The sequence below is a fragment of the Rhinoraja longicauda genome, chromosome 1, assembly GCF_053455715.1.
Source record: "Rhinoraja longicauda isolate Sanriku21f chromosome 1, sRhiLon1.1, whole genome shotgun sequence".
NCBI classification, from domain to species: Eukaryota; Metazoa; Chordata; class Chondrichthyes; order Rajiformes; family Arhynchobatidae; genus Rhinoraja; species Rhinoraja longicauda.
Genome location: NC_135953.1, coordinates 101,514,176 through 101,540,130, shown reverse-complemented (window position 1 = coordinate 101,540,130; position 25,955 = coordinate 101,514,176). Strand labels below are relative to the sequence as shown.

The window sequence follows — 25,955 nt, the reverse complement described above, 5'->3', positions numbered from 1 at the left end:
ACCCATTCCATCTCACCCGAGATGCTGCCTGACCCGCTGCGTTACTCCAGCATTTTCTGTCTACTTCCGGACACTGTAGGACCAGGCGCCACCTTACGGAGGTTGCATAGCAACCCGCCTCCCGGCCGCCGCCATTGGTGGTGCGGGAGCACATGACCGCTGACTGGGTGAGGTCACGTGGGGAGCTGGCGGTGACGTCACCTCACCTTGTCCCGTATTTAAGACCCCTTTATAACATATGCTACGGGGCCCCGCACTAGCTTAATCCGGCCCTGTATACAAGTCCAGTCGCTCCATTCTTTCATCATATGACAGTCCCGCCATCCTGGGAATTAACCTCGTGAACCTATGCTGCACTCCCTCAATAGCAAGAATGTCCTTCCTCAAATTAGGAGACCAAAACTGCACACGATATTCTAGGTCTCATGAGGGCCCTGTACAACTGCAGAAGGACCTCTTTGCTCCTGTATTCATTCCTTCATCTAAATCATGAATGTATATTGTAATAGCTGCGATCCCAGCACCAAGCCTTGCGATACCCCACCAGTCACTGCCTGCCATTCTGAAAGGGACCCATTAATCCCTAGTCTTTGTGTCCAGTATGCCAAACAATTTTCTATCCCTGTCAATACCTTACCCCCAATACCATGTGCTCTAATTTTGCCCACTAATCTCCTGCGTGGGACCTTATCAAAGGCTTTTTGAAAGTCCAGGTACACTATATCCACTGGCTCTCCCTTGTCCATTTTACTTGTTACATCCTCAAAAAAATTTCAGAAGATTAGTCAAGCATGATTTCCCCTTCATAAATCCATGCTGACTTGGACCGATCCTGTTGCTGCTATCCAAATCCGCCGCTAGTACATCTGTAATAATCGACTCCAGCATCTTCCCCACCATCAGGCTAACTGGTCTATAATTCCCTGCTTTCTCTCTCCCTCCTTTCTTAAAAAGTGGGATAACATTAGCGACCCGCCAATCCACAGGTTGGCGTGAACTTCCTGGCAGAAAGGCCTGTTTCCATGCTGTGCCTTACTTAGTGTAAGTAACAGGGCGAGAGTAAGTAAGGAGGAACTATGCTCCATGGCAGATAGGTCTATAACCAGAGAACACAATTTTGCAGAATGACCAGTCAACATTAATAAAAATATGCACAATTATTATTATTATTAGTAGTGCTGGCAGAAAGGATGATTTGGAAAGTCCTCTTCTGAACATTTAGAACAGGAAAAGCATATGAAGAGGAAAGGGCAGAATTAAAGTTTCCATCAAAGAACCACCAATGATGGATAAAATGGCCTTGTTCTTAATTGTATTGTTTTATGACTGTGTTGCAAACTTTGGGAAAGGAATTCACTGGGAAGGGTATACATATTAAAAAAACACAAAGCGCTGGAGTAATTCAGCAGATCAGGCAGCATTACTGGGATTGAGATCCTTCTTCAGACTGATGAGGGGGGGGGGGGGGGGATAAAGCTGAAAACGGGTTGGAGGTGGAACCAGATCTTGGCAAGTGATAGGTGGATACCAGTGAGGGGGATTGGGAGGAGTTATTACCTAAAATTGGACAATTCAATGTACATATCCCAATTCCTACGTCTACGTCGCATCTGCGCCCTACATGAGGTGTTCCATACCAGGACTTCCGAGATGTCCTCATTCTTTAGGGAACGGGGGCTCCCCTCTTTGTAGACGAGGCCCTCACTAGGGTCTCCGCGATATCCCGCAACTCCGCTCTTGCTCCTCCACCCCCCAGTCACAACACGGACAGAGCCCCCTTGTCCTCACCTTCTACCCCTTCAGCCGTCGCATAGAGCACATAATCCTCTGACATTTTTGCCACATCCAACTGGATCCCATCACTAGCCACATCTTTCCATCCCCACCCCTTTCCCCAGAGACCGTTCCCTCCGTAACTCCCTGGTCAACTCGTTCCTTCACACCCAAACCACCCCCTCCCCAGGTACTTTCCCCTGCAACCGCAGGAGATGCAACACCTGTCCCTATACATCCACCCTCAACTCTGTCTAAGGACCACAACAGTCTAATCAGGTGAGGCAGAGGTTCACTTGCACCTCCTCAAACATCACCTACTATATTCGCTGTTCCAGGTGTGGACTCCTATATATCGGTGAGACCAAGCGCAGGCTCGGCGATCGTTTTACTGAACACCTCTGCGCAGTCCGCCTGAACCTACCTGAAATCCCAGTTGCTGGACACTTTAACTCCCCCTCCCATTCCCACACTGACCTATCTATCCTGGACCTCCTCCATTGTCAGAGTGAGGCCCAGTGCAAATTGGAGGAATAGCACCTCTTATTTGGCTTGGGTAGCGGTATGAACACTGACTTCTCGAACTTCAAGTAACCTTTGTTTTCCCTCTCTCTCCATCCCTCCCCCTTCCCAGTTCTCCAACCAGTCTTACTGTCTCCGACTACATTTTATCTCTGTTTGCTTTGTTGTTACCTTCTCCCAGCTTACAATGATCTATTCTACATTTTCCTTGATCTCCATTCCCTTTGCCCTGTTTTCACACCTTCACTCTTCCTTATCTATCTATCTCCCTCCCCCCTGACGTCAGTCAGAAGGTCTTGATCTAAAATGTCACCCATTCCTTCTCTACAGAGATGCTACCTGTCCCGTGGCGTTACTCCAGCATTTTGTGTCAATCTTCAATGTACATATCGTTGGGTTCTAAGCTTCCCAAGTGGAATACGAGGTGCTGTTCCTACAGTTTACGTGTGGCCTCACTCTGGCAATGGAGGAGCCCCAGGACAGAAAGATTGATATGGGAATGAGGAGAATTAAAATGGTTAACAGCCGGGAGATCCATCAGGCCTAGGTGGGCCGAGCGCAAGTGCTCTACGAAATGGTCTCCTAGTCTAATCTCCATCTGGCTGATACACTGGAGATATTTGTATAAAAGTATATATGTAAATATTTGTCAGAAAGGAAAAGAAAAAGTATTTGGAATGCTCAACAAGTCAGGCAGCATCTGTGGAGAGAGACGAACAAGTCAATGTTTCATATCAATGACCCTTTGTCAGATTAGATCATTGCTCTGAAACATTGTGTATTTCCCCTGACCTGCTGAATATTCTCAACACTTTCTCTTTTTGTTTGTGATTTTCAAAACCTGTACTTCTTTTAGTTTAATCTAGTTTAGAGATACAGTGCGGAAACAGGCCCTTCGGCCCACCGAGTCTGCACCGACCAGCGATCCCCACACACTAACACTATCCTGCACACCCCAGGGACAATTTACATTTTCACCTCGCCAATTAGCCTGTACATCTTTGGAGAGCATGAGAAAACCGGTGAACCCTGGAGAAAACCGGTGAACCCTGGAGAAAACCTACGGAGGACAGTCTATTGTAAGAGGAGTTGAGTATAGGAGCAAAGAGGTCCTTCTGCAGTTGTATAGGGCCCTAGTGAGACTGCACCTGGAGTACTGTGTGCAGTTTTGGTCTCCAAATTTGAGGAAGGATATTCTTGCTATTGAGGGTGTGCAGCGTAGGTTTACTAGGTTAATTCCCGGAATGGCGGGACTGTCGTATGTTGAAAGACTGGAGCGGCTAGGCTTGTATACACTGGAATTTAGAAGAATGAGAAGGGATCTTATCGAAACATATAAGATTATTAAGGGGTTGGACACGTTTGAGGTAGGAAACATGTTCCCAATGTTGGGGGAGTCCAGAACCAGGGGCCACATTTTAAGAATAAGGGGTAGGCCATTTAGAACGGAGATGAGGAAAACCTTTTTCAGTCAGAGAGTTGTAAATCTATGGAATTCACTGCCTCAGAAGGCAGTGGAGGCCAAGTCTCTGAATGCATTCAAGAGAGAGCTAGATAGAGCTCTTAAGGATAGCGGAGTCAGGGGGTATGGGGAGAAGCCAGGAACAGGGTACTGATTGAGAATGATCAGCCATGATCACATTGAATGGTGGTGCTGGCTCGAAGGGCCGAATGGCCTACTCCTGCACCCATTGTCTATTGACAGGGGAGATGGGACAAACTCCGTACAGCCAATACCCGCAGTCAGGATCAAACCCGGGTCTCTGGTGCTGTAGGGCAGCAACTCTACCGCTTCACCACCGTGCTGCCCTTTTGCTTTAAGTATTTACCTATCTAAACATCATCTATGAATTATGAACAGAGTCCTAAATTGCTTGAGTTAAAAGTACAGAGTTGCTTTCACCGTGCACCTTAAGCACTTCTTGATTATCTAGAGTATGTCAAGGGTTATGGGGAGAAGGCAGGAGAGTGGGGTTGAGAGGGAAAGATAAATTAGCCATGATTGAATAGCGGAGTAGACTCGATGGGCCAAATGGTCCACATCTGTTCCTAAGACTTATGAACTTAATGGCTGAAATAAGATTTCATTGACGTCAAATGAGCCTCATTCTTCAACCCAAACACGTGGCATTGATGTCTGCACAGCATATGGAAACAATTCTTTCACAATTGTGCATAAGCATTGTAGATCTGCTCCAATACACCATGGCTAAAATACATTATCTTTTACTCACCGTACAGCAAAGGTTAAGCTCATCAACATTGTCATAGTCCAAAATACTTTTCAGATATCTGGAAACAACCAAGAAGAGAAAGAAAAACACTTAGTAAATTCAGAGGACCTGAGCTACAGGGGCAGGAAAGGATTTTGTTCCTTGAAGCGCAGGAGGCTGCTCTTATAGAGATGCACAAAATCATGAGAGGAATAGATATGGTGAATGCACAGGGTCTATTACCCAGGGTAGGCAAATCAGCATCAAAGGAGATACGTTTAGGATGAGAGGGAAAAGATTGAATAAGAATCTGCAAGGCAAGTTTTTTCACACAGAGGGATGGTGGGTGTATAGAAAAAGCGGCCCGAGGAGATTGTTGAGGCAAATACTGTTGCACAATCTAAGACATCAGGAGAGGTACGTGAATAGGAAAGGTAGAGAAGTATATGGGCTAAACGCGGGCAATTGGAACCAGTTTAGTTGGGACATCTTGGTTGGCATGGACGAGTTGGGTCAAAGGTTCAGTTTCCCTGCTGTATGACTCGATGACTATGTTACACAAATTGGAAGTTGCAGTGGAACTGTAGAAGTGGAGTCTCGTTTAGTTCAGTTGATTATTGTCACGTGTACTGAGATACAATGGAAATATTCTTGTTGTATGCCATCCAGCAGACCTCCCAACATTTGATTTTACAAATTCAGAATTTTGATGTGCAAAATTCAGAATTTTACATCAAAATTCATAATATGGCGCGCAATGCAACTTTTCGGCAAAAAAAATATACACGCCAAATGCGCATACGTGTTGCGCTACATTCACGGTATTATTTCCAACAGTCTGTAGTTCTTGGACTACATGTACAATGTCAGGCCTATCATGACTATATCCTAATATTCTACTATTCTACTATTATAGAAAGGTTATTGAACAGAAATACTTTTTACAACAAAGAAAAAATTGTTTTGTTTTGTTTTTTCTATTTTGCTTTTTCCTTACACATCCCAATTCTCTTGGTATTTAATAAAAGAACAACGGTCATAAAATGTATGACTAAGTTATGAAGAAAGAGTTTCATTTAAAAAACTGCACATATCTAATTTAATTGAAGACATGCTTACTCCCATGGTCTTCAACAGCAAATCACAACGGTCCATGTCCCCCCCAACCCTACTCCCCCCAACCCCCACCTCCCCTACCCCTCCCCTCCACATCCACTCCCCCACTCCCCAAAATTCGGAAGGGTTGGGAGGTCTGCATCCAGTCAAAGAAAATACTATACATGTTTACAATCAAGCCGTCCACATTGTACATATACAGGATAAAGGGTACAACATTAGTGTAAGGTAAGGTCTGATACAAGATAGTTCAAAGGTCTCCAATGAGGTAGATGCGAGGTCAGGTCTTCCCTCTAGCTGGTGAGAGGGAGGTTCAGTTGCCTGATAACAGCTGGGGAAAGAAACTGTCTCTGAATCTAGAGGTGTGCATCTTCAAACTTCTGTACCCCTTGCCTGATGGGAGAGGGGAGAAGAGGGAGTGAACGGAACTCAAGTTTACAAGTGCCGGAGTAGCTCAGTGGGTCAGGCAGCATCTCTGGAGGACATGGCTGTACATTTCCTCCACTGATGCTGCGGTGATGTTGTGAGTTACTGGTTGCTGCCGAGTCACAGCCGGACGATGCTGAGGCAGTGAGCTTTAGCACAACTATAATGACTTGCGTTTGAGAAAGAGAGACAAGGATTTGGCGAGCATGCCGAGTGCGATTTCTGCTGGATTACAATTGATACTCTCAGAGTTATTTTGGGCAGGGGATGGAAGCGGACACAGTGTAGGTGATTCCTACTCACGTAAAATCTGACGTACGTTAGAGTTCACGGGACGTAACCCTTACACAAGTCAGGGAGTGCCTGTGCAAATACCCACTGATGCATGAACGTACTTGTAAGAATCAGGATTCATTTCCATTAGATTCTTCAGAGATGGCTTGACCATCATTAGCTTCATAAACATTGCGAGTGGTAAAGGGATATAAGCCACGCACTCGTTGTACACAACAAGACCACACAATATTCCAAGCAGGAAGTAGTTCTTCATGGGGACTTCGACCTAAAATGAAGATGGCAAACAGAACCAAAACACATAACAGCTGATCGCCAATGACACAACGTGGAAAATATTTGACTCTTTAAACACGTATTGGTGAGTTTGCATTTTTATAAGGCTATTCTCACGTTACAATCTTCAACCCAGTTTGCTGCTTAAAGCAAATCCAAGGTAGCACATCAAAGACATTCCAACGTAGAAAATTAACAACATTGCTGGGGTTATCCTAGAATGTGGAAGATGGGCATTGTTTGAAAGGTTTTTAGATCTAGTCTCTTTACGCTTCGGAGGTTCCATGGAGGTATTTGAGGCAGATAGCAACATAGAAAAATAGGTGCAGGAGGCCATTCGGCCTTTCGAGCCAACACCGCCATTCATTGTTATCATCACTGATCATCCACAATCAGTAACCTGTGCCCAACCTCTCCCCATATCCCTTGATTCCACTAGCAATGTTTAAGAAACATTTAGACAGATACATGGATAGGATAGGTTTAGAGGGATATGGGTCAAATGCAGGTAGGTGGGACTATTGTAGATGGGACATGTTGGTCGGCCTGGGTCGAAGGGCCTGCTTCCACGCTGTATGACTCTATTCTGCATGATGTTCAGTTTTTGACTTACAACTTCTGATGAGGTGATGTTTGTGTCAGGAGTCCCCATTAGAAAATCAGGATGATCAGGTTGCTATGCCTTCAATCTTCAGAATCTATAACTCCATGTGAAGTCATCTAATGAATGGTTTAGCGAGTGGAGCCATAGACAAAGACAATATATTTTGACAAGGTCTAGGTTTGGGCTTAAATTCAGAGATACAGCATGGAAACAGGCCCTTTGGCTCACCGAGTCCATGCCAACCAGCGATTACCCATACACTAGGGGCAATTATTTACAGAAGCCAATTAACTGACAAACCTCCATGTCGTTGGAATGTGGGAGGAACATGGAGCACCCAGAGAAAACCCACAGGGTCACAGGGAGAACGTACAAACATTGTACAGACATGGGCCTCTGACCCTGTGAGACAACAACTCTACTGCTGAGCCAGTGTTGCCCAAAGTTTCTTACTTATCCATGATTTAAGCTGATTGACAGTTTAGAAACACCACAGAAGTTATGGAGGTGTTGGCAATGTGATCTTATGGAATGTAATACGATCTTTGATGGTGCTGAGGAGAGATTGTTGGTTGTGTAAGATCTATCAGTGTGAACTGTTGCACTGTTTTACTTCATAAATTAACATACTCACCCGAGAAGGAAACCAAATAGTTCTGAAATCCTGAAAATAAATAAACATCTTTGAATCTGGCTGTATCAGCTCTTGAAAAACAAATTTGAAGAATTCCTTTCTCATAGCTCTCGGATGCACGGCAGGCTCCCCTTCAAATGTCACCTAAAGAAATGAACCAAATGCATGTGTAGAAAAATTATTACAAAGATACTTTGGTTTAGTTTTATTTTGTTTAGAGATACAGCGTGGAAACAGGCCCTTCAGTCCACCGAGTCCACGCTGACCAGCGATCACCCAGTGCACTAACAAATCCCAGACACGCTAGGGACAATTTACAATTTTTAACGAAGCCAATTAGCCTACAAACCTGTACGTCTTTGGAGGGTGGGAGGAAACTGTAGCACCCGGAGAAAACCCACACAGGTCACAGGGAGAGTGTACAAACTCCATACAGACAGAATCTCTGAAGAATCAAGGGTGTTTCACCTAAAATAAAATCTTTCCAAGGATGCTGCTTGATTTGCTTAGTAGTTTGTCAGTAGTCACCTGATAGTTTGTCTTTTACTGGCACCACAGTATTCACAGACGTTTTAAAATTAATTCAAATTCTGATGGTGGCTCTGTGACTTCATAGTTAATGATTTCTCCTTTTGATCGATTGATTGAAAGATGCAGAATGGAAACATGTCCTTCAGCCCACTGAGTCCACACCGACCATCGATCAAAAGTTATCCCACTTTCTTATCCACTCCCTACACATTAGGGGCAGTTCTACAGAAGCCAACTAACCTACAAACCCTCCTTCTGAAAAAGGGACACAACCCAAAACGTGCATGGGCTTAACGGAGCAAAATCGTGGTCTTTGCAATGTGGGAAGAAACTGGAGCACCCAAAGGAAATCCACACGGTCACACGGAGAACATGGAAACTCCACACACAGCACCCAAAGTTAGGATCAAACCCGGGTCTCTGGCGCTGTGAAGCAGCAACTCTTTGCCAACTGTGCCGCCTGTGTTTTTGTTCAGTAACATAACAATGCTAGTGGTTCAGCCAAAACAATTCATGATTCTTTGTGTATTAAATAGACTTTGTTTACCCAAAGTTCTTTATGTAGATCGGCCTTCTCCACCTTGCTCAATATTGCAAATGTATCAGCAACTAAGTTTTCGCGCTTAACCATCAATGCGAGCACGGTATCTCTGGGTGATTCTGGGTTTCCGGCCAGCATGTTGCGTTGTGTGAAGCGAATAACTTCCAAAGCTTTTATCTAAGCATCAGAGGTGGAAAAGGAGATAGACAGCACACATTATCATAACATTAAATAAAGCATTGAACATACTAATACTGAAGCTACAATCATCAATCCGTGCAATAAAGGGATTAAAAATATTAAGGGCAGGAATTGATGGTAAATGATTGAGAAGTGACGTACTTCAGGGTCAGTACTGGATCCTCCACTTTTATAAACATAATAGTGACTTAGCTCTGGACCTGCAACGCAGAAACCTATGTATGGATTGTATAGGAGGGATTAACACCATAGACACAAAAAGCTGGAGTAACTCAGTGGGTCAGGCAACATCTCTGGAGAAAAGGGAAATGTGACGTTTCAGAAGAAGGGTATTGACCCTGGTTGTTGTGAACTCGATGGGCTGAAGGGCATGTTTGCATGCTGTATCTCTAAACTAATCTAAAGTATGCCCTCTTGTCTTTAACATTTCCACCCTGGGGGAAAAAGGTTCTGACTGTCTATCCTATCTACGCCTCTCATAATTTCATCCACTTCTAGCAAGATGCCCCTCAGCCTCTGACGCTGCAGAGGAAACAATCCAAATGTGTCCAAGCCTCTCCTTGTAGTTAATATTCTCTAATCCAAGCAGGTCTGAAGAAGGGTTTCAACCTGAAACGTCACCCATTCCTTTTCCCCAAAGATGCTGTTTGACCCGCTGAGTTACTCCAGCATTCTGTGCCATTTTAAAATCGTTCGCAACAAAGCTTGCAATAAGAGGTTGGGCAGCCTTGGATTGGTCAGGGCATGGAGTACAAGAGTCAGGAAGACACGTTACAGGTTGATAGGACTTTGGTTAAGTCGCATTTGGAGTATTTTGGGCAGTTCTGGTCATCCCATTACAGGAAGGATGTGAGGCTTTGGAAAGGGAGCAAAAGTGGTTTGCCAGAATGTTGCCTGGAAGAGAGGGCATTAACTGCAATAAGTGCTTGGGCAGCCTTGGATTGTTTTTTCTGGAGCATTGGAGGCTGAGGTGAGAACTGATATACAAGTATGAGAGGCATAGACAGTTAGAATCTTATCCCCAGGGTGGAAATATCTAAGACCAGCAGACATAATTTTAAGATGAATGGGGTAAAGCTTAAAGGAGATGTGCGGGGTAAGATTTTCCACACAGATGGTGACAAGTGCCTGGAAAGCGCTGCTAAGGTTGTTAGTGAAGGCAGGTACGATAGTGGCATTTATGAGACTTTTAAGATGGGCACATGGATGTGCAGGGTATGGAAGAGTACGGGTTATGTGCAGGCAGGGAAGATTGGTTTAACTTGACATCATGTTCGGCACAGACACTGTGGGCTGAAGGGCCTATACTCTTCCATTTCCTATGTTCTATAAACTAGGGAGGAGGACAGTTGTCGGCAAGAATATACGGCTGGTTGAAAAAGTGGATGGAATTTTAATGCATTTAGATACCATATAGGATCAATAGCAAAATTCTAGACATGCAGGAACAAAGGGTTCATGTGTGTATAAATCCGTGAAACAGGCATGACAAGAGAATTATGATTAAAGCATTTAAGATCCTCTGCTACATAAATTGAGTTGAATAAACACCGAGGTGTGGATGTGAAACAGCGGGAAGATAGTGTGCAGGGCAACGAGCAAGACAATGTGCATGCACTGACGATTATTCACCAGGACAGGAAGGGGCAGTGATTAGTGCAATGTGTAGGCATTGATGGGATAGTGCGCAGGACAACAAGGAACATTGATGGGGCAGTGACTGGGGCAATAAAGACTGGGCTCCCCCAATTACCTATCTTCCTGCATGACTGCTTTAGGGAGATTGGCGAGTGCAAGGAGCAAAGGGAAGTAATTTTGTGGTGGTAAACAACATTTGTTTCTGTAATTAAATGACCCTTCACACTTCATCGGAGTATTATCAAACCAAATTTGGCACTAATATTTAGGACTGGCGGCATCATTCAGAGGGTGGTAGGTTTATGAAATGAGCTGCCAGAGAAGGAATTTAAGGAAGGAACAATAACAACATATAAAAGACAACTTGGGCAAAGACATGGAGAAGAAAGGTTTAGAAAGATATATAGACCAAATGGGACTAGCTTAGATGCACATTTTGGTCGGCATGGATGTGCTGGGCCAAACGGCCTGTTTCTGTGCGGTATAACTCTATGACTGTACCAGTGCTGGTGACCACAATCTTGGACAAAGAGACTGGTTTTGAGGAGCACCTTTGAGGAAGACAGGGAGGCAGAGAATCTTAAAATCACTTTGAAATCATAGATTTTGCCCCATACCCATCGAGTTCTTTACCTGCATCCTCATATTTGAATCTTGGTAAAGTATCCGAGTCTTGGTAGATAGATCAAGGATGAATGAATAGGGGAGAAAAAACCGTGCAATAGTGGGCTTTTCCAGGTGATTGCCATGTAAGATAAAACAAAAAGCAGAAGTGTTATTGTGATATTCGCAGGTGGCACATCCCTGCAAAATGGTAGCAAGCCATTTGGCCCATTGAAAGTGTGCTGTGAGGGAGATGCTGTCAGATGGATCTTAACAGAGAGTCCATGCCATCTCAGAAAAATCCCACCAAACCCGTTTACCTGAGTATTTCACTGTAATTGATCCCCCTCGCGTGCCTGTCAATTGCCAGCACGAGGGGCACTTGACAGTGTTTAACTGACTTGTGAACTAACATGTTTTCTGGATGTGGGAAGGAAGTGCCTGGTGGAAACCCACATGCTCCCAGGGAGAACCTGCCAACTGCACACCGACTGCACCAGAGGTCAGGATCAAACTTGAGCAGCTTCAGCAGTGAGGTTTAGGTTTAACATTGTCACGCGTACCATCAGGCAGGAGGTGCAGAAGTCTGAAGGAGCGGTCCAGGCTTCTGCGGCCTCTGCCCGTTAGTATCAGTGAGAAGAAGGCATGAGTTTGCCTCTTCTCATAAGGGCGAACATTTCAGTGTCTTAAGTTGCAGGAACAACTACTTTCCTGCAACTATTAGGTTCTTGTACTGACCCACATAGCCCTAATCCAGTCTTGAAAAGAGAACACTTTGGAACATCTCTTGCACGGCTAGAGAGTTGTGTTTTTTCTTCTAATTATGTTTGTTTTTGCATGACTTGTCTTTTTAGTCTTCTTTCGTCGAGATATTTTCTGTGTATTATATGCACATTGTGTTTTTGTGGGTTTACCCGAGTCTATGTGCCTGTTACCGCTCCAAGCAAGATTATATGCACATTGTGTTTTTGTGGGTTTACCCGAGTCTATGTGCCTGTTACCGCTCCAAGCAAGATTTTTCATTGCACCTGTACCTCAGGGTACTGGTTTGCATGACAACTAAAACATCAGAAGTAAGACCGCAGCATGGTAGTACCGCAGCACAGCGGCAGAGAAATTGCCAGCAATAACTATTAAGCAAGTACAAACTTCGGTCTTAATTCAGAAGCGAGCAGTTCAGAGGATGTTGTTCGAAACTTACCAGTGGGCCTCCTACAAATGGAAACAGGGCCTCTAGATTGATGTAGAATTTGCTTACTGGAATGCCATTTTCGGACTTGTTATTTGCCTAAGGTGAAATACAGACAAAAAAAATTTGCGACACCTGTTTTATGCTTTAGCTGATGTCTAACATGATACTTCTGCTTCATTTAGGGATGGCACAGTGGTGCAGCGGTAGATTTGCACCTTTACAGCTCCAGAAACCCACCTTCAATCCTGACTGTGGTCCTGGTGCTGTCTGTACGAGTTATTACGTTTCCTGCAGGTGCTCCAGTTTCCTCCCACTCTCCAAAAATGCTCAAGTTTGTAGGTGAATTGGCTTTGGTAAAGATTATAAATTGTCCCTAGTGTGTAGGATAGTGCTAGTGTGCGGGGGTGATCGCTGGTCGGTGCGGACTCGGTGGGCTGAAGGGCCTGTTTCCACATTGTTTCTCTAAAGTCTAAAGTTTTTCTCCATTTATGACACTTACTTTGTAAACCAACTCCAGTACGTCCAGAACCTCTTTTAGAACAATTGGACATTCTTGAAACTGGCGGTGCTGGGTTAGCAGTTGGAATTCAAGAAGTTGAACCAAGTTGGTCATCTGGACCAGTACGTTCATGATCATCTGGACCAGTATGTTCAGGTTGGACGGTTTCAGGGTCGACCAGTATTTTCCTAATGGTTAAAAAGAAAACACATAATTGGCGACTCTCAAATTAATAAGGCAGGGAACATTCACGGAATATGTATACAATAATTATTATTAGAATCGTTGACAGGAACATCCTTCTTTACCACTCCTGCAAGAGTTGAATCTAGAACTTTCAATAATTAAATACTTCTTCAGGGCATCACTGGTGGGCCAGCATTTAATACCCATTTCTTCAGGAAGAGATAGTGATCCACATCATTGACTTCTCCAATTTTAACAACCCTCCTCCCACCTCTCTTTCCTGTTCCCCCATCCCGTGCAAAACGTTACCACCACTCTTTCTTCCTCTTTCTCCCCACCGTCCCGTTTCATTGTGCAAGTCCCAAAACTGTTGAAGGTGCTTTATTTATTAAATACATTTAATAAAGTCACCAGCGAGCGCCTTCCACGTCACAAGACCATTTCCAACAGTGCTACGCCCTCTGCTGTGTATCTTGGGTTCTGTCAGGAGTTCCAATACCCATCGCTATTTCCACTGATGCACATACCATTAACACATTGTTCCCTCACCTTTGTTCCGTTACGTGCGAAACGCCAAAGATGCTCGCTAATACCGGTCAGTTACCATACTCATTGTCCTTACCTTAGCTCATTGTGGCCCTCAGAAACCGCCAGCCGGAAACCACTATTGAACACAATCACAATTATCCATTTATCCTGTTGGGCCAGATTGCGATCTAGTGTCGGTATTATTAACATATTAATTATCCTTACCCTTTGTACCCGGTTAAGTGCAGAGCCAAGAAGTCTCGACCTTTGTGTAATGTAAAGGTATAGAGTATAGGTCCGGTAATTAACATATCGATCTACCTCACCCGTGTACTTCCTTAGTAATCATCTTTTTGGTGTATAAATGCTCTGTTATACTGACTCAATTTTAGAGTTGTGATCGCAGCCTTTGACTGTGACACTCTGTCCTTGTGCAAGTAAAATAAACTCACTGCTGATGGTAAGTCCACATGTCTTATTGAAGAGTTTGACTTTGACACCATCTATAACCCACCCTCTGGCTCTATATCCTCTGCTTATACAACATCCTTTTGCCTCCTTTTCATTTCCAGCCCAAGTCCTCCCAAATGCCAATCAACACCCCCCCCCCCCCCCCCCCACCCGCACTAACCTGTTTCCACCTATCACTTGCCAGATTTTATTCCACCCCACCTCTTTTCCAGCTTTTTCCCCCTACTACAATCAGTCTGAGGAAGGATCCTGACTTGAAACGTCACCTAGACCATCCACAGATGCTGCCTGACCTGTTGAGTTGCTCCATCATTGTGTATTTTGCTCAAGATTCCAGCATTGGCAGTTTCTTGTGTCTCCTTGGACTGCTACAATTCTCGTTGGAAAAGATATTCTTTACAAAGCTATAAAGTCGCACCTGCAATGATGTAGCTACGGCAAACGATTAACTACCACAGAGAGCTGATTGATCGTTGAATTTGAGATTCAGATGGGTGGTAACACAACTGAAATCAGACTTGACTGGCAAGCAAAGCAAAGCTCATTTAGAAGATAGTCCTTGGTCACCAGAACCGAATTCTAGAAGCAGAGTCCAGTAGAAGATATCTGGTACAAATATCAATGATTGGAAAAGATCCAAAACCCAAACTTCATGAAACAAATGACTCTTCAAGAAATACTTAGGTATGTGAAGAAATCTAATAAATATGTATATGAAAAACATTTTGTACCATTTCAGATTATACGTAAATAATTTAAAATATATATATTTAAATTTTACCTTGGGTAATACATAATCATCCCTGACCTATAAAGAATTTGGCTTGATTGTATTTCTGTGCAGTATTATCTGATTTGTTTCCATAACATGCAAAGATTTTCACAGTATCTCAATACACATGACTACAATAAACCTGAACCCAAACTTAAAATCCATGCCTGCTTGTGGCAGCCAAGCGATCATAACATAATTTTTTACTACTTCGATGTGAGTTCTTCCTATTATTATGAAAAAGCATTCACCAAGCATGGGATTGTTCATTCACTAATAGGGAACGCGACCTGTGTCTAGACTGTCGTGAGATGTGAGCTGGGTCAGAAGGGTCTCGACCAGAAACATCACCTATTCCTTTTCTCACGAGATGCTGTCTGACCTGCTGAGTTACTCCAGCTTTTTATGTCTATCTGTCGTGAGCTTTACCCAACTGACGATGTGTTGTTGCAACAGTAATCCTCCTCAGTACTCCTCAGAAAGCTAATGGCTTGTTGGCCTTCATTGCGAGAGGATTTGAGTTTAGGAGCAAGGAGGTTCTACTGCAGTTGTACATGGCCCTGGTGAGACCGCACCTGTAGTATTGTGTGCAGTTTTAGTCTCCTAATTTGAGGAAGGACATTCTTGCTATTTAGGGAGTGAAGCATAGGTTCACCAGGTTAATTTCTGGGATGGCGGGACTGACATATGATGAAAGAATGAATCGACTGGGCTTATATTCACTGAAATTTAGACGGATGAGAGGGGATCTTATAGAAATATAAACTTCTCAAGGGATTGGACAGGCTAGATGCAGGACAAATGCTCCCCATGTTGGGAGAGTCCAGAACCAGGGGTCACAGTTTAAGAATAAAGGGTCGGCCTTTTAGGACTGAGATGAGGCAAAACCTTTTCACCCAGAGAGTTGTGAATCTGAGGAATTCTCTGCCACAGAAGGCAGTGGAGGCCAATTCACTGGATGTATTCAAGAGAGAGTTAGATATAGCTCTTAGGGTTAACGGAATCAAGGGATTTGGAGAGAAAACAGGAAGAGGGTACTGTGTTAATTGGCTGGGTAGATGTAAAAAATTGTCCCTAGTGGGTGTAGGATAGTGTTAATGGGGATCACTGGGCGGCACGGACTTGGAGGGCCGAAAAGGCCTGTTTCCGGCTGTATATATATGATATGATATGATATGATAAATGGCGGTGCTGGCTTGAAGGGCCAAATGGCCTACTCCTGCACCTATTTTCTATGTTTCTAGGAACAGTGATGCAGTCGTAGAGTTGCTGCCTTACAGCGTCAGCGACCCGGGTTCGATCCTGACGACAGCTTCTGCATCTGTATAGAGTTTGTACGTTCTCCCCGTGACCTGCATGTGTTTTCTCCGGGTGCTTTGGTTTCCTCCCACATTCTGAAGACGATTAGGTTTGTAGGTTAATTGGCTTCTACAAAATGACCCCAGTGTGTAGGGTAGAACTAGTATTGTACAAGGTGATCATTGGTCAGCAAAGGTTTGATAGGCCGAAGGGCCTGTTTCAAAGCTGTATCACTAGAATTGAAAAAAGGATCCGCAGGTTCGTACATTTTGACTTTCCATGGTATCTCGGTACACATGACAATAATAATAAACCTAAATCCAAACCTAAACCTGCAAACACATCTATAATTCAAGTAATGCACAGACCCAAAAAATCCAAACTGCCTGACATGAAGTCTGACTATCTTCTCTGGTCTGACGAGAACAAGCCCCATATGCAAAAATACATGTCAGGGACATTGACTTCTTGATCTCCCACAGATCACATACCACTCCAATGATCGCCATTTCTACCATTGAAGTTAGTATTGAGTTGTAAGAAGGAAAAGACCGTGACTTGTCTTATAGTCTCTGAACCCCTTTGTCAAAGCCTCTGCATTTAGATCTCAAGCTTAGCAATTCCACCTCCAATATGGTTGCTCTGTGAGGCCATGCCTCCCCTTTTATATGCTGCAACTTGCTCGGCCTATCAGTAGGTAAAAAGTTAATCTTGTCCCACTCAGCTATTTTAATGTTCTTGGAAAAGGGGACCACATTTTGTCTTCCAGTCATCTGGTACCTCACTTGTGGCCAGTGAAGGTTTAAAACTGTCAGTGGCTCAATGATCTCTTCCCATAGATGCAAGAGACTGAGAGAACATTTCTGCCCAAACAGCATCCCCACTTTATCAGACAGTTGCAGATTCCTCATTCATTTCAGGGTCAATTCAACAGAGCAGTGTTGAAATTCCTGCTTCTTATTTCTCCAGCCTGCTTCAATCTCCATAAGTAAATGCGTGCACAAGAGCCACAATTTACTAAACTCTAGACCTAACTTTAGAGATGCAGCCCAGAAACAGGCCATTTGGCCCACCGAGTCTGTGCCCACCAGCGATCACCCCATACACCAGCACTATCCTACACACTCGGGACAATTCACATTTTTTTTTACCAAAGCCAATTAACCTACAAACGTTTTGATTTTTGAGTGTGGGAGGAAACCGGAGCACCCGGAGAAAACCCAAGCAGCCAGAGGGAGAACGTATAAACTCCGTACAGCCAAAACCCAGAGTCAGGATCGAAGCCGGGTCTCTGGCACTTTAAGACAGCAACTCTACCACTGCGCCGCCTGCCGTTCTTGGCTTGGCTCTTACCCAATGTAGTTTTTGAGGCAGGTTCCAGACATGCGATAGTTTTAACAAAGCTGGCAACCAAAGTGGGGATGTTCTTCTCAAGCTGCATTATAGAGCACTCTGGTAGAATCAAGTAGATCATCAATGCTTCTTCATCTTGGCAAGACATCCCAAGGTTTTTTGCAATTAATTTTGATGCCAAGCTTGATGTTATCTGTAAAACAAATGCTTTTTGACTTTAGTTTTAGTTTTTAGTTACAGGGTGGAAAAAAGCTTTTTGGCCCACCAAGTCCACTCTGACCAGAAATCACACGTACACTAGTTCTATCCGACACACTGGGGACAATTTACAGAAGCCGATTCATCTTCAAACTCGAACGTCTTTGGGATGTGGGAGAAAACCACGTGGACACAGGGAGAACGCACAAAATCTGTACGGACAGCACCCTGGTCAGGATCGAGCCTCAGTATCTGGCTCTGTACGGCAGCAGCTCTACCGCCGTTTCCCAACCTTAACAGTCTCACTTCCCCTCTCTTTATTTCATAGAACACAGAACAGTACAATGCAGGACAGAGTCCTATAAAGTTACAACTCTCACAGACCCATCAACTCATCTTTGAATCTTTTGTCACTAACCGACAGAAAGCAACCAATTAGCCTTTGATGTGCAAAAGAGAAATGGAGTGCCGACTGAAATACAGTCAGAGGAACCTGGATCCCTTAAATCTTAGAGGCAACACTAACTGCTGCACCAATATGCCGTCCTTGGAGCTTATCGAATACATCTCCATTAATCACCATAGTTCAAAACAAATCCATCACAGGGGTGAGACAGCCTTAATGTCAACTGCCTTACAGGATACTGAGAAAGTTAAAGATACCATTAAGGCAGAGATAATTAGATTCTTGATTGGTACGGGTGTCAGGGGCTATGCAGGAGAATGGGTTTAGGGGGGTGCAATAGATCAGCCATGATCTATTGCAGGAATAGACATCATGCGCTGAATGGCCTAATTATGCTCCGATCACTTATGACCTTATAACCTTGCAAACAACCAGCATAGTTTTAGAGATACAGCATGCAGACCTCCCAGCATTTGATTTTACAAATTCATAATTTTGATATCGAAAATTCAGAATTTTACATAAAAATTCATAATATGGCGCGTAATGCAACTTTTCAGCAACAAAAAAAAGTATGCACGCCAAATGCGCATTGCACTACATTCATGTGTGAAAAACGACTATTATTTCCAACAGTCTGTAGTTCGGACTGCATGGACAAGGTCAGGCCGATCATGAGTATATTCTGCTATTTACAGAAAGGTTATCGAACAGAGATACTTTATGCAACACAAAGAAAAGATTGTTTTGTTTTGTTTTTTCTATTTTGCTTTTTCCTTTCACATCCCAATTCTCTTGGTATTGAATAAAAGAACAATGGTCATAAAATGTATGACTAAGTTATGAAGAAAGAGTTGATATATGCGACTCGACTAAACATATGGAAGTACTTGTTGAAATAAATTTGCACATTAATTGATAATCAGCCCAAAAAGTTGGTCATTGGCTTTTCTGTTGTGTTTTATATTTTAACCACGTCTTGATTAATTAATATAGTTATATAATCTTGCACTTATATTTAATATTTACCCATTACAGTTCCACCACTGATTTTCTGGCACTCTTGGTTCCAGAGCTTTGCTGTTTTATCCAGCTGGCCAAGGAAGTCGGCTATGGGGAAAGATGTGCTGGCTCCAGCTGGGCTGGAGTTCCAGAGCCCCGGCTACAGGTTGCAAATTCAACCCACCGATCGTCCCTGGAGGTCCCGATGAGGTAGAGATTGGCTGCCTTGCCCAGCCTAGGTGCCACATTTTCGGGAAGATTTCCAGGACGCCGGGGGGATTTCTCGCAGAACCCCTAGCGACCTCTAGCGGCCCGAATCGACAAATTGCAATTACCGACTGTTTTGCGGAAAAATGTGAGGCGAAATCGGAATGGCGAAAATGAAATAAGAAATCGGAAACTTTCCGCCAAATTCGGAAGGGTTGGGAGGGGTACAGCATGGAAACAGGCCCTTCAGCCCACCAAGTCGACACTGACCATTCACATTCATAGTGGTTCTACGTTATCCCACTTTCATCTCATAAGAGCATAATTGTCATGGTCATTGAGTCATACAGCATGGAAACAGGCTCAATAGACAATAGGTGCAGGACTAGGCCATTCGGCCCTTCGAGCTAGCACCGCCATTCAATGTGATCATGGCTGATCATTCACAATCAGTACCCCGTTCCTGCCTTCTCCTCATACCCCCTGGCTCCACTATCTTTAAGAGCTCTATCTAGCTCTCTCTTTGGCCCAACTTGCCTACACCGATCAACATGTCTCATCTACACTAGTCTCACCTGCTTGTGTTCGGCCGATATCCCTCTAAAGCTATCCTATCCATGTAACTGTCTAAATGTTTCTTAAATGTTGCGATAGTACCTGCCTAAACAGCCTCCTGTAGCAGCTCATTCCATACACCCATTAAATCTTTCCCCCTTCACCTTAAACCTATGTCCCCTGGTCCTTCATTCCCCTATGATTTCCTTATTCTGACGAGGGAATGGAGAGGCGACTTGTCTGAAGTGCCTGAAGAAAGGTCCCAACTAAAAATGTTGCCTGCCCATTCCCTCCACTGATGTTGCTTGACCCAGTGAGTTCCTCCAGCACTTTATGTTTTGATCATCACAAAGGATGAGTGACAAAATGTCTTTGACCTGAATGGTTAACTTTATGGCTCCATCCGGCTTAATGACTGCATTCTAATAATCTAATTCCATGTAAATTATGGCAAGAATTAAATGGTTAACACGATATGTATTTTCCATGGTTATGGATGTCCAGTTTTCATACGGTGAAATCATAACCAAGTCATCCAAATGAAATGCTGCAAATGTTTACCACATCGACAATCCAGTCCTTTTCAGTAAGCTTCTTAAATATTTCTCTGGCGGATTCCAAGTCGACATTGCACTGGTCTCCATCACTGTAAGGCAAAGATTAAAACTTACCATACATCCACAACATAATATTTTACAAGGGTCAGACAGCATCTGTGGAGAAAAGGAAAAGGTGACGTTTCGGGTGAAGACTCTTCTTGGATCTCGAGCCGAAATATCACCTACTCCTTCTCTTCAGAGATGCTGTCTGAGTTACTCCAGCATTTTGTGTCTATCTTCAGTTTAAACCAGCATCTGCAGTTCCTTCCTACACATAATATTTCGCAATACAGTTAAATTAACCACTTAGAATTCCATATCTTATATTTTAAATGTTCTCCAAACATATGGCATTATGGTAACACACAAAATTTTCTTTTTAATCTTGCTTGAATCTGGGTTTTTATCCAATAAAAAGTTGTATTTTCCTATAGTGGGACATGCAGTTAATAAACATTTTTTTTCATAAAGAAACTATGCCAGGTGGCACAGCGGGTAGTGCTGCTGCCTTCCAGTGCTAGAGACCCGGCTTCGATTCTGACCTCGGGTGTTGGTTGTCAGTGTGGAGTTTGTATGTTCTCCCTGTGGTCACATGGGTTTTCTCCGGGTGCTCCAGTTTCCTCTCACATTCCAAAGATGTGTAGGTTTATAGGTTAACTGGCTTTGTAAATCGTCCCCAGTGAGTAGAACTAATAAACCAGGGATCGTTGGTCGCATGGACTAGGTGGACCGAAGGGCCCGTTTCCACGCTGTATCTCGAAAACTGAAATTCAGAAAGGAAACTTTATCTAAAACTAAACCTACAAACACATCTGTAAATTTGCCCTTTTCGTATATGGTGTGGATGAGGAAGTGGGAATAACATAGAACTCGTCTGAATGGATGATCACTGCTCAGTGTGGACTTGGTGGGCCTAAGGGCCTGATTCTATGCTGTATCTCTAAACTAAAGTCCAAGTTCAAAACAATCTGAAAAAATAATGCAAGATCACAAGTAACTTTTGCTTACTCATCAAAAGGTTAAAGTAACATTTGGCCTTCATAGCACACTTGCATTTGTCAGTCATAACAAAACTGGTGCAAGTCCCAGTCCAGGCACTTGAAATCCACACAGGGTTTACACAAGATCGTTGTATCATGGCAGTTCTTCCGTCTCAGGCATGTGGAACATCCAGGTGTTATGCACACATCACCAAGCAATATTTTTAAACACAATCCTTCAACCATTAAAAATCAAAGTGACGTGGTCATCGGTGATTATGGGATCACTCTGTACATACACCTTCGAATACAACAGTGGCTGCTCATGATAATGGGGAATGAAACACTTTATGTAGAACAAAGAACATAGAAGAGGACAGCACAGGGACATGTCCTTCAGCCCATAATGTCCGTGGCAAACATGATGCCAATATAAACTGATTTCCTCTGCCTGCATGTGATCCATACCCCTCCATTCTCTGCACATCTACATGCCTATCTAAAAGCCTCTTTTAAGTGCCACCATTGTATTTGTCTCCACCATCACCCCTGGCAGCACGTTTCAGGCCCCCACCACTCTTTGCCTTTTACACATCACCTTTAATCTTTGCCTCCCCACCTTAAGGATGTGGCCTGTAGTCTTTGACATTTCCCCCCTGGGAAACAGCTTCTGTCCCTCAACCCTATCTCTCCCTCTCGTAACTTTATATACTTCTACTATCTGATCTCCCCTTTGACCTCTGGCGCTCCAGAGAAAACAATCCAATTTTGTCCAACCTCTCCTTGTTGGCAGAGTAGACTTGACAGGCTGAATGGCCTTATTCTGCTTCTAGAACTTATGAACCTTTAGCTAACTTATACCCCGTCATCCAGGCGGCATTCTGATAAACCTCTTCTGCACCCTCCCCAAAGCCTCCACATCCTCCCTGTTATGGGGCCACCAAAGCTCCACACAATATTCCAAACACACCCGAACCAGTCTTTTACAGCTGTAAAGTGATTTTCTAAATGTTATACTCTATGCTCCAAGCAATTAAGGTAAGTTTACCAATCGTTAGCATGACCTGAAGATCAGTATCTCATTTTCATTCCCTCTCTCTCCATCCATTCCCCTCCCTAGTTGCCGTACTAGTTTCACTGTCGTCCTGCTGAGTTGCACTGTTTGTATCCACTCGTTATCACCTGCTTCATGGATCACAATGGAACATTGTGGGCTCCACCTTTCCCTGATTATTTTTGCTGGCTTTGATTTGTCCTTCTGCATGCCTTTCATTCATTTGTTCTATGTACCTTTTTCTATCTCCCGTTTCCCTGTCCCCTGACTCACAGTCTGAAGAAAGGCCTTGACCCGAAACTTCACCTATTCCTTTTCTCTAGAGATGCTTCCTGACCTGCTGAGTTACTCCAGCTTTTTAAGACTATCTTTTTTCACACCTTGAAGTGTAACAAGACTAAAATTAAAATTCTGGATGTACTTGGCAGTATCTGTGGAGAGTGAGAGAGAATTAACTTTCCAGGATAACCACCTTCTATCGTCTGAAATATTTGCTCGTTCTTTCCCCAGAAATGCTGCCTGACCTGCTGTGTAGTTTCAGCATTCTCTATTTTTATTTTGGATTTACCACATCTGCAACTTATTGATTTTTGTTTAATAAATCCAGATTCATTAAACTGTGAAGATTTTATTCCACTCACCTTGGCTTGAGGAAGCTCCCAACGAGGCAGGACGGCGACGAAAATATCAGATCAATTTCCCTATCATAGGAAAGACAAAAAGTGTTCAATTGCTCGTTTAATATTGTGATCTCTAAACTAAGGCAAAGAAAACTCTAGCTAAGAAAAATCTAAAACTGCCCTTCCTAAAAGTGATTTTACTTCCTGTCAATTGCAATAATTTGCAAATGTTAGCAGAGACTCTGGAAGCAGGAGAAGGATTGATCTCGAGCAAAGCACAAAGTACTGGACTAGCTCAGCAGGTCAGGCAGCATCTCTGCAGGACATGGATAGATGATGTTTTGGGTTGGAACCCTTCTTCAGGCTGATCGTAATAGGGGGGAGAAAGTAGGAAAGGAGAAGTGGGTAGGACAAATCCTATGAAGTGATGGGTGGATACAGGTACGAGGAGTTGTGATCGGCAGATGGGTGGACAGAGGGTGGAGTTGAAAAGGAGACAAAAGTGTGTAAGTGTTGAGCAGCGGTAGAGTTGCTGCCTTACAGCACCTGAGACCCGGTTCGATCCTGACTACAGGTGCTCTCCAACTAAAGGATTTCCAGGAGCCTGATGGAAGAAAACTGAGGGTATTGTTTGGATTGAACTATATGAAGCCATACAGCATGGAAACAGGCCCTTCGGCCCAACTAGTCATGCTGACCATGTGCCCATCTAAGCCGGTCCCTTTCCCCACGTTTGACTCATATCCCTCTAAACGTTACTGCGTGTGCTTTCTTATTGGCAAATCAGCTCCATTAGTAATTCCAGGGTTGCGAAGTTATCACACTGGGAAAATCACAGCTGAAACGAGCTCTCCAAGCTATTTTGATCTAAAATATGTTGCCTCAAAATTTGATAGAAATAGACCAAATATTAATTTACAAATAGGTGCACGAAGAGGAAAATGTTATTAATCTATGAGGATTAATGATAAATTGAGCAGCCTTTTCAAAACCTGGGCTGTTACGTACTCAAAAGACTGAGTGGTCCTCTTCTGTGCCTTATGTATCCATTATATTATTTCTCAACAAAACAAAAGACAAGTTCTCCAGCAATTAGGCATTGAGTGACCCGCTGAAGAGAATTTACACAAGATCACAAATATTCTCAATTGTTACTTTTCACACAAAGGGAGGTGGGTCTATGCCAGAGGAGGTAGTTGAGGCAGGTACTATCCCAACGTTTAAGAGCCATTTAGACAGGAACATGGACAGGACAGGTTGAGACCAATATGAGCTAAATGCAGGCAGGTGGGAGTACTGTGGATGGCACATGTTGGTCGGTGTGGGCAAGTTGGGCCAAAGGACCTGTTTCCACACTGTCTGACTCTTGGTCCAAAAACATCTGTTGACAAAGACTTAGGACAAACCAAAAAAATATATAAACAATGCCTACTCTTCTGCATTGGTTCTTTCTTTTCCATGCCCAATGTTCATCCATCTCTCAACAATAGTTCCATCCAATGTGAGTATCTGCTCTGTCTTCTCTGTGCAGCCAAGGTCAACTTCAGGTATTGGAAGCTGAAAGAGAAAGTCAACAATTAAAGGAATCAGTCTATGAAATTGGGCATAAATGGAGAGTCGTTAAATGGATAAAAGACACAACAGCAAGCCGTTGATGATTCTTCTGAGGCTGGAAGATCTAGACCCAGGAGCTTATTCTGGAAGCACAAAACAAACTGCTGGAGGAACTCAGCGGGTCAAGCAGCAACTGTGGAAGAATAGAGATTGTCAACTTATTGGCTGTGGTCTGACAATGCGGAAGGAAAATCATGCACATAAGTAAGTGAGAGGGAAGAGTGTGGCAGAGGCTGGTAGGTGACAGGTGGAACCAGGAAGATATGATGAGGTGGGGGAGTGGAGGGGGGAGATCACAGACAGAGGCTGGTGAATTATAGGTGGAAACAGATAAGGGAGGGATGATGGGCAGATGGTCCCAGAGGAGGGAAGGGATAGGAAGCAGAGGCCAGGGGAGCAGAAATCCAGGTTGATTGGTCAATGGTTCTTTATTGTCACATGTACATATGCACAGGGAAATTCCTTTTCTGCATACAGTTCAGTAAAGTATCGCCATGCCCGAGCATAATCCCCAATAAATACAAAGTGTATAGAAATAGTCCATTGAGACTGCATGCAAGAGTCGCCAGGTTTTGGTGCCATTTTCAATGCCCAGTCCAGTCCACGCGCTCTGTCTTCTGGAGTGGTGCCTGATCCAGGCAAGCCCCAGGCTGCTGCCGGGCCTCCAGCCATCGCATTCGTCCAGATCGTCCAGCGAACCGTTGTTCCTCTCCTCGCATGGATGGGATAGGTTGGGTCAGAGCAGTAGTTCTTAACCAGGGGTTACTTTAGAGGGACATGGGCCAAATACAGGCAGGTGGGACTAATTTAAATGAAGCATTCGTCAGTTTGGGCAAATTGGGCCAAAAGGCTTATTTCCATGCAGTATGACTCTATGCTCCGGTTTCCTCCCACATCCCAAGGACGTGTGGGTTTGCAGGTTAATTGGCCTCTGTAAATTGAACCTAGTATGTTGGGATTGAATGCAATAGTGGAATAACATAGAACTTGTGTGAATGGGAGATTGATGGTTGGAATGGACTCAGTGGGCCGAAAGGTCTGTTTCCAT

At 43.8% G+C, this 25,955-nt stretch overlaps 1 protein-coding gene across 2 annotated transcripts in view; it reads right to left on the bottom strand.

Annotated features, from left to right (window-relative positions):
- The window catches only part of LOC144595816 (putative E3 ubiquitin-protein ligase HERC4), a 56,361-nt gene that overhangs the window by 11,190 nt on the left and 19,216 nt on the right, over positions 1-25,955 (bottom strand). For both annotated transcript variants that reach the window (XM_078403519.1, XM_078403527.1), the window contains exons 9-19: positions 24,726-24,850; positions 23,315-23,374; positions 20,602-20,686; positions 17,673-17,865; positions 13,064-13,251; positions 12,574-12,660; positions 11,403-11,498; positions 8,937-9,107; positions 7,859-8,002; positions 6,446-6,612; positions 4,530-4,587 (exon numbers count right to left, since the gene is read on the bottom strand). In XM_078403519.1, coding sequence (XP_078259645.1) covers positions 4,530-4,587; positions 6,446-6,612; positions 7,859-8,002; positions 8,937-9,107; positions 11,403-11,498; positions 12,574-12,660; positions 13,064-13,251; positions 17,673-17,865; positions 20,602-20,686; positions 23,315-23,374; positions 24,726-24,850 — 1,374 coding nt within the window. The remainder of the gene's footprint in view (positions 1-4,529; positions 4,588-6,445; positions 6,613-7,858; positions 8,003-8,936; positions 9,108-11,402; positions 11,499-12,573; positions 12,661-13,063; positions 13,252-17,672; positions 17,866-20,601; positions 20,687-23,314; positions 23,375-24,725; positions 24,851-25,955) is intronic.